The sequence below is a fragment of the Triticum aestivum genome, chromosome 4A (assembly GCF_018294505.1).
Source record: "Triticum aestivum cultivar Chinese Spring chromosome 4A, IWGSC CS RefSeq v2.1, whole genome shotgun sequence".
NCBI classification, from domain to species: domain Eukaryota; kingdom Viridiplantae; phylum Streptophyta; class Magnoliopsida; order Poales; family Poaceae; genus Triticum; species Triticum aestivum.
This window is the reverse complement of record NC_057803.1, coordinates 724,907,884-724,917,044: the sequence shown is the minus strand read 5'-3', so window position 1 is coordinate 724,917,044 and position 9,161 is coordinate 724,907,884. Positions and strand designations below refer to the sequence as shown.

Below are 9,161 nucleotides of genomic sequence, written 5' to 3'. Positions count from 1 at the left end.
GCACCTTGGGGATAAGAGTTATGGCTGTGTCATTAAGTCCCCCGGGTAGTTCACCTCCATTCAAAAATTCCAGAATGGCCGTTGTTATGTCATCGCCAAGAATGTCCCAATGCCTTTGGAAGAAACCGGCAGTGAAGCCATCTATACCTGGCGCCTTGGATGGGGCCATCTGGAACAAGGCTGTCCGCACCTCGTCAGCAGTGTAATATTTTTCCAGATTTTCGTTCATTGCTGCCGAAACTCGCGGTGTGACAAACTGTAATAGTTCTGACATGTCGATGTAATCCTGAGAGGTGTATAGGCTCATGTAGAAATTTTGGATCTCCTCGGCCACCTCATCATGATCTGAACATATATAGCCATCGTCCCTCTCAAGGGTAGTGATCCGATTTATCCGTTTCCGTTGCGACGCTCGGGCGTGGAAAAACTTTGTATTCCTGTCGCCGGCTCGAACCGTTTGTACTCTGGATCTTTGTTTGATCCAGATTTCCTCCTGTCGCAATGCTTCTCGTAGCTGCGATGCTATAGAGAGTTCTTCTGCTGTTGGGCCACTGCCAACAGACGCCGTTCGCAGTCGTTCCAAAGATTTCTGCAGTTCGCGTACTTTTTTTGCCATGTTGCCAAACTCGCGCTCTCCCCAGGAGCCGAGACGAGACTGTACCGAGTTGAGAGCATCTATTACTCCTTTCAGTCCCCGTTGGCCAGCCCCAGATTGCCAAAGATCCATAAAAAGCTCGTCATAGTCCGTATGGGTCTGCCAGACGTTTTCATAGCGAAAGGGGCGCTGTGCAGCAGGCCACTTGTTCGGATGATCGCTTCTCAATTCTGCCAACACGTAGCAATGATCAGAGGAAATTAAGCTAATGTGTTTGACAGTGGTGTACTCAAAAAGCTGTAAAAATTCATTATTAGCTAGTGCTCGATCGAGTCGAGCTTTTACATTCGAGTTGCCCTGCTATTTATTATCCCATGTAAAAGGAACTCCTCTCCAACCTACATCTTGGAAGGAACAAGCATCTATAACATCACGGAAGGCCTGCATCTGCCATGCTGGTCGATCGTGCACACTGAAGTGTTCTTCAGCATACATTGTTTCATTGAAGTCGCCCATGCAAATCCATCATTCATGCTGAATGCCATGCAAAGTACGCAAGAACGCCCAACTGTGGTGTCTGTTCTCTGTCCGGGGTTCTCCGTAAAAACCTGTAAAACGCCAAGAGTTTTGGTCATCTTTCCTCCTGATTTTTACATCTATGTGCGCTCGGCTGTAGTTTTTGAGTTCAACATGCACTTCATCTGTCCAAAACAAGCCAATGCCACCACTTAAACCAGTGCTATCCACCGCAAAACAACTTTGAAACCCTAGAACGGATTTCAGGTTCTCCACCCGTTTACCCTTAATCTTTGTTTCCATAACAAAGAGAAGGGCGGGACCTTCTTGCTTCACAATTTTGCGAAGCTCGCGAACTGTCTCAGGGTTCCCAAGCCCTCGACGGTTCCAACTTATGCAATTCATTGGGACGGGCAGGGCTGCAGGGCAGCCACTGCCGAGGTCCCATAATTTTCAGGTGTTGGCCTTTTCTTCTTGCGCTCTCTTTCAGCTGATCCATCTTCCTCCTCGGCCTCGGTAGTCCCCTCCACCGGACCACCACAAATCATTAGCTGATTGTTGCTCTCTTCAACAGGTGCTGGATTGGTTTCGATCCTCCTGTATACTTGCTTCGTACCATCTCCTCCCTTGCGTTTGTTTCTGTTTTTGGCCGGGGAGTTGACTTCATTGGTTTGCTCCTTCGCCTTGCTGGGCTGTTTAGTATTTGAGCTTCGAGCAGTGTCTTGCTCCCTGTTGGAGCCCTGGCTGGAGCCCGCTTTCTTCCAGTCCTCCTGGGGCCGAAGACCCGTGCTAAATGGCAGATCTCCATAGGCGTCGCAGGTCCCCGGGGTAGGGCAGAACAGGTCACTATGCCCAAGGCGACCGCACGAGAAGCAGAAGTGAGGAATGTTCTTGTATTGAATATCGTATGCATCTGTGCTTTTGCGCCTGGCAGATTCTATCAGGATCCAGCGCCTCAAGGGCTTGCTGACATCAAGTGTAACACGGGCTCTGAGAAAGCCCCCAACATGATCAAACTGCACTTGAGTTGCTTGTTTGTCTATCTGTTTTGCAATCGCCGATCCCCATGAGTCGTTCCGAAGGTTGTAAGGGAGGTTCACAACCCTAGCCCAAACTTGTAGCCGATCGAATTTCAGTTTAGTCGGCCTCATGCAGTCGTCAAACTCCGTTAGGATCACGGCGTGCTTGCTGATGTGCCACGGGGAACCTTCCCAGGTGCGATCATAGTCTCTCTGAGTAGCAAACTCCGCCACAAACATGTTGATTCCAACAGATCGGAAAACTAAACCTTTAGGGTTTCCCCAGGCGGGACGAAGAGCGTTGGAGATAGTTTGGATATGCAGACTGTTGCGGTTCAGCACCTTCCCGGCGATCATCCACTTCTGCTGATTGCCCTCCTCCCGATCATCTATCACCAATGGTGTGGCCTCCTCTTCTGTTATGTCAAGCTTGCCTAGGGCCTCCGCCAGCCGAGCCCTTGCCGAGTTTGGGGACAAAGGGCCAGCAACACCAGATCCGTTGTTCGCCGATGAGGAAGCGTTGGAAGCCATCGTCCTCTCCGGCGGTCAGGTCTCGCCCCGCCGATCCGATCGGCGAGCGCCGCAGGTCCACGCGAGAAACCCTAATAGCCGCCTAGGGGGCGTCTGGGTTATCCGCTGGAAAAAATTCGATGGATCTAGCCACTGGCGGAGCTATGCCTATAGCTGCAGGGGCCATGGCCCCCCAGCCCATAAACTTTTTCTGAAGAAACTCCATTTTGGGTAGCACAAATTCAGAGAAATATAGTTTTTGGCCCCTCCAGAAAATTATATTTCATCATTTGCCCCCTCAGCTTTTCCTCGCTAGCTCCGCCACTGGATCTAGCCTTTTAATTGTTTGGATTGCTTACCACATGGATCACGTGATAACAAAGTAGACAAGTAGTGCTACCTACTAGTATTTCTGGGAACGAATAACCAGACCGAATTGTCTCACTTGCGAAGTAGGAGTAGGAGCGTACACACGGTTGGGCCGGCCTGTCAGTCAGAGTTCGCATTCTTGCTCGGCCCCGCCTGTCAACGCGGCTCGTCCTCCTCCCCGTACCGATCGATAACTCCACGCACCGAGGGAACTGGGCAAACAACAGTCGATCGAAAACCTAGACGCCATGCCGCCGCCGGCGCAGCCAACTCCCAGCAACCAACCCCCTGATCGAATGGCAGCCGCGCCGCCCGGCCCCGGCGACGAGGCGCGTCGCCGTCGCAAGATCGTCCTGTACAAAGTACAAACGCCTGGCCGAGCTGACGGCGGACCCCAATGTCACGTATGCCGACGCGTTGGACATCATGCGGAAGGAGGCCGACGACCACTGCGCCGCCCTCCGGGCGCAGCTCTTGGCCAAGTACAAGGAACTCAAGGATGAGCACCGCAAGTACGCCGACGCCAACGAGTACAAGCCTACGAGGGTGATGACTCCGAGGACGGTGCGGGCCACCGACGTGTGGCAACCCACGAGGATGATGACTCCGAGGATGGTGCCGGCGGTGGGGAGCGGCGGCAGCGGCCGGGCGATTACGAGAAGAAGAACCCACGCGTGGTGGAGGAGGCACCGAAGGGGTAAATGGGTAATGCAAACAGTAGTCGGTCGAGTACTTCGCTTCGGTGACAGATGCATGCTGCAATAATAACACGTATGGGTTCGTAGCTACCGTACGTGGAACCTTTTAATCTTTATTAGTCAAGTGTATAAGCTGCACCTTGTATCTAAAAAGGAGGTCCCGACCTCTTTTTTCTTAACAGAACGAGAGAACGTCGTGGAGAGAGCTGCTAGCTACCTCCAATGTCAGGAAAAAAAACACGGTTATATGGTAAACGAGTTGCAATACATCCCCTGATCATTAGAAGTCTCGAGAATATTAGATTGTGTTTCATAGGTCTCTCGGGTCCAACTTCTGGCCTTCGGCACGGCACCTGCGACCAACCTCACCACCAGCAGTGGCGGAGCTTGACTGGGATGTTAGGGGGCAAAAGCTAAAGTATGCTTGTTTGTGGGGACTAATGAGAAAATTTTCCTCTAACTATGTCCCTAGAAAGAAAAAGTCTTAGGAATTTGTCCTAGGCTGGGGGGGGGGGGCATAGCCCCCTCAGTAATACACGTAGCTCCGCCCCTGACCAACATGAAAGAAAGGTATGGAGCATACTCGGGTAGATTACACACCTAGCTGATTGATCCTGTGACGCACGTACAACAAGCGACCGAAAGGGCAAAGGCCCAGCGAGGAACGGGTGAAGCTCCGCCGTCTCCTTCTTTAATTTCAAGTTTTTAATAATCTAATTTAAACTTATCCATCGTTTATGTGAATTATGTGAACTTTGACGATTTTTGGAGATCCGTTGGTGATCTTTTGATGACTGGAATGTGCATTTCTGTGTCCCATTCTATGTCCATTCGATGATCTACGTTGTTTAGTTTCATGTTGCATGTTTAGTATGGATATAGGGTACCGGATATAAGATAAAAAAGGTGGATGGCAGGGTTTGAGGAGTGTCCGATCAGTGCCCGTGGGCGTTTGAGGGCCTGTATTTGCCCATCGCGGCTGTAAATGCTCTAAGTCCTTAAAATCACCAGGAGACATCCTTTATAATGGAGTATTTGATAAATTTTTTTACCACATTTGGGGTTCGTGTCCCAGTGAACTACCACTTTCAAAAAATGATAGAAAACTAGAAAAAATAATATTTTGTTTGGCTAAAAACTACCACTTTTGAAAAATGGCCAATTTAGACGATTTAAACACGATTCATGACATGCAGGACCCACCCGTCAGGGCTGACATGGCGGCAAAGTCAACTCCGTTTATTTTAACCGTTACGTTGCTCGTTATTACAAGTGGGGGCCGCTTGTCGGCGTCAATCTTCTTCTTCCTCCTCCTCTCCTCTCTTTGGCATTTCCTCGAACACCTCATGTGCACCTGCGAGCCACCTCCCCCGTCCTCCACTGTCGGTGCTCACCTCTCCCCCTGCCATCCCTTGCTCCCACCTCTGTGTCTTGGGTGAAATCCCGAAATCTTGGGATTGGGCGGCGACGGTGCTATGGCGCCGTTTTTCTTCTTGAAGACGTCGTCTTGGGACGATGGGGATGGCGGTTGGGGTTTCGGTGGTGGTTGTGATGTTGCCGGGGTTGCGGCTCGGGGAGGTGATGCGGCCGTGCTTTTCATCCTGTCCACTGCAACGGCTGCTGCTCTATGAACTGACGGCGTAGCGTCCTCCGATCCAGGACTAGAAGACATGGAGTCTTCTTCGGTGGTGAATGGCAGGCTAACAGTGTTTGTCCGATGGGAGTGGATGGAGCTTCTTTTCCCTCCGGCCACAGGTTGCTCCCTTGGCCGCATAGCATCGACGGCAGGTCTTGGGTTCGCTGAGGTCTTCGATCATCAAGATGTCTTGGCGCATTCGGAGCCTATTAGTCATTCTGTAGCTTCGTGTATCTTTATTGTCGTGTCTTTCTGTTGTTGTTTTTGTTTGTTTGTCTGAAATATGTATTCTTTGTGTCGTTTGCTTTATAGTATGATGAGTAAATAGCATAAAACTACTACTTTATAGGCTAAGGTTTTAAAAAACTACCGAATTTATTTTTTTCGCTGATAACTACCAAGTCAGGGGTTGGCTGTTTCAAAAAACCCCAAATCCTCTTTGTTAAAAAATTAAGCATGTTTATGACAGGTTGGGCCCGCCACTAAACGCACCGTTTGGTTGACCGTTTGTTTGGCCGTTAACTGACATGTGGGGACCACATGCCAGTGTCTGAAAAAGCAATCGGGTCCCTAGAAATTTTCTAAAAAAGCAATCAGGTCCCTGGAAGTTTTCAAAAAAAGCAATCAGGTCCTCCGGCGCGCCCGCCATGGCCGCGATGCCACCTCCTCCGGGCCGACGCCGTGCACCGCCTGTGGCTGGCGAGCCGCGCCCGCAGTGGCCGGATCCATGCCGCCGCCACGCCGCCCCTTGCTTGTGGCCGTCGCCACGCCGCCCCTCGCCTGTGGTCGCTGCCCCTCGCCTGTGGTGGCCGCCACGCTCTGCCTCGCCTGCGGCGACCCCCAGGTGGCTTCCCATGGCGGGCGGCAGCACGGGACCCGAGCAGAGACCCATGGCTGGCGGCGCCCTTGGCGGCTCCCCATGGCGCGCGGCGGTGTGGCGACCTGAGGGGAGGGAGCGGGTCGCACGAGGTGGGCGCACGAGGGGAGGGAGCGGGTCGTCGGCGGGGTAGGCGCGCGAGGGGAGGAGCGGGTCGCCGGCGGGATGGGCGCGACAGGGGAGGGGAGAGGGTCGCCGGTGGAGTGGGCAAGGGCAGGGGACATGGTCGCCGGTCAGGTTGAAGAGAAGACAGAGAGAGAGTACAGGAGGAAGAGGAGAGAAGGAAAGAGAAGAAGAAAAGAGAAGCTGACATGTGGGCCCCACATGTCAGTTAACGGTCAAACTAACGGTCAAACTAGAGCTTCGTTTAGGTGCGGGTCCAACCTGTCATAATCACGGTCAATAGATAAGCACTCGACAATTTGGGCTTTTTGAAACAGCCGACCTCTGATTTGGTAGTTATCTAAGAAAAATTAAAAATCAGTAGTTTTTTGGAACCCTAACCTGTAAAGTAGTAGTTTTATGCTATTTACTCTAGTATGATATAAAGCGTGAGGAAACCCTTTCTCGTCGAATGATGTCGCCAAACAACACAGAGGTGAATTCAGTTTTTAGCATGTTGCTTTGAGTTCTGGAAGTAATATGGGAGATGAGGAAGAAAAATAGCAGCTAGGATCCGTTTTGATAAAACATAGGTCATGATTGTAGAGGCAAATTTAAGCTAGCACGTACATATTTTAGATCAAGCTAATACAAATTTAATGGTGTTTTTCTTAATGTGAAGCGGAATATTGGAGTAAAATTTTTGGCACTGGATTTTGTTTACAGTTTTGCTAGAACTCATCTAGATGAGATAAAATTTGGTCTCATTCACTTTTTATAGCCATTGGATGTGATGCTATAAGATGCGTGTGTGCTGACGTGGGTTTTATCCGTTCTTGTTTTTAAAATGAATAAGACCAAATTATATCTCATCTAGATGAGTTCTAGGTACTCTTTTTTTTACTAGCTCGGCCCCCGGTTCCGCATGGGTCTTGCGTTTGCAGCAACGCGCAGAGGGCGGACGGCTTGCGGCAACTAGCCGGGTGGTATGGCAGGGGGAGAATGGGCCATGGAGGCCGGCCGCCGGAGAGAGATCGGAGAGGCGCGGCGCGGCGCGGCGGAGGCTGCGATGTGCGCGCGGAGAGAACGAGAGAGAGAGAGATGTTTTTGGCGGGCAAAGCTATCCACCAGAGGCTGTGGACGAATGGATAAGGTTGGTGAGTGGGTACGTCGTGGCGGGCGTGCGTGGCCAACGGCAAAAGGGAGCGCCCGTGTGCGACCCACCCGACCGATCCCGCGCGCACGTAGCCGGCCGCCGATTCCCACCTCCTTGCTCGCGGATAAGCCTCCGTCCCTCCGCGCGCCGCCGCCTTTGACAACCCCGATGGCCTCCCAGGGAGCGGCCACGGCGGCGTGGACCAACGAAGAGGACAAGGCGTTCGAGAACGCGGTCGCGGCCGGTGCGCCGCCGCCGCTGGACGGCCCGCCGGAGGAGTGCTGGTTCGCGGCGCTCGCGGCGAGCGTGCCGGCGCGGTCCACGGAGGAGGTGCGGCGCCACTACGAGGCCCTGGTGGAGGACGTGGGCGCGATCGACGCCGGCCGGGTCCCCCTCCCGCGCTACGCCGGGGAGGACTCCTCCTCCGCGGCGGCCACCGCCGCCGCGGCGCCTGGCAAGGACCGGCGCGAGGACCGGAAGAGCTTCGAGTCCGACTCCGGGAAGGGCTGCTCCAAGGCCGAGCAGGAGCGGCGCAAGGGCATCCCGTGGACGGAGGAGGAGCACAGGTACGTAGTAATATAAGTACAAGAAAGAAAGCTCGGATCGGATCTCTCATGGAAAATTCCAGAGGAGGCTCTGCGTCTTGTTGACGATCGGGGTGCGTGGCATGGCGTGCAGGCTGTTCTTGCTGGGGCTGGACAAGTTCGGCAAGGGCGACTGGCGGAGCATCTCGCGCAACTTCGTCATCTCCCGGACGCCGACGCAGGTGGCCAGCCACGCGCAGAAGTACTTCATCCGCCTCAACTCCATGAACCGGGACCGCCGCCGCTCCAGCATCCACGACATCACCAGCATCAACAACGCCGCCCAGGCCGTGCCGCCCATCACCGGCCAGGCCCCCGCCGCTCTGGGGGGGCCGCCCGGGGGCATGATGAAGCATCCCGGGATGGTGGGCATGTACGGAGGGGCGCCCATGGGCCACCCGGTCGCGGGCCACATGGTCCCCGCCGCCGTCGGCACGCCGGTCATGTTCCCGCCGAGGCCGGGCCATCCGCCCTACGCCATGCCCGTCGGCTACCCGGCTCCGCATCAGTGAGCATGCCATGCTTGCTCTGGTTCGTGCGCGCGCGGGGCACGCCGGCATGCGCCTGATCAAGCGCCTCGACGAACCGCACACACAAGCATTTCTTCCTTGTTCTTTCTTGATTGATTCGTTTTGCGTTGCCGTCCGTTCCTCATCTGAGTGCAGGGATGACGCCGGCGAATAAGTAAGTATTGTATTTGCTGACTGTTGCAAGTGCTACCTTATATACGATCACAGACCCGGGAAAGGTTCAGAGATGTAAATGTAATTAGCAGCGGCCTCCCGATGTGTAGCTGTTCAGAGATTGCAGAGCTGCGACTGGAGACTGATTTCCATTTACCGGATGTAAATTACTTGTATCTTTACACTTTGACGTGAATAAATTACACCCGTATGTCTCTGCTCGTATGAGCATGCACCTTAATTTCACTGTAACAGCAAAGAACGAACTAATCATCGCTCAATACTTTCTTTTGCCCCCAAACCTGGCCGTACCGACACATGAACAATTATTATTTATCACTTATTACATGTCGAAGAAATGGCTGTATCTAGATGTATTTTAGTTACAGATATATCCATTTTTATTCATTTATGTG

At 53.0% G+C, this 9,161-nt stretch overlaps 1 protein-coding gene across 1 annotated transcript; it reads left to right on the top strand.

Moving 5' to 3' along the window:
* Window positions 1-7,273: 7,273 nt before the first annotated feature.
* On the top strand, window positions 7,274-8,948 carry LOC100873146 (transcription factor MYBS1). The gene is made up of 2 exons (XM_044510579.1): window positions 7,274-8,044; window positions 8,157-8,948. The coding sequence occupies exons 1-2, from the start codon at window positions 7,311-7,313 to the stop codon at window positions 8,572-8,574; spliced, it is 1,152 nt and encodes a 383-aa protein (XP_044366514.1). The 5' UTR covers window positions 7,274-7,310; the 3' UTR covers window positions 8,575-8,948.
* Window positions 8,949-9,161: the final 213 nt, after the last annotated feature.

What these genes read in the sequence shown, in the direction of transcription:
- LOC100873146 (XM_044510579.1), top strand. Translation starts at nt 7,311, where the DNA reads ATGGCAGGGGGAGAATGGGCCATGGAGGCCGGCCGCCGGAGAGAGATC. An exon ending in TGGACGGAGGAGGAGCACAG is followed by an intron (nt 8,045 to 8,156) that starts GTACGTAGTAAT and finishes CATGGCGTGCAG; the next exon opens with GCTGTTCTTGCTGGGGCTGG.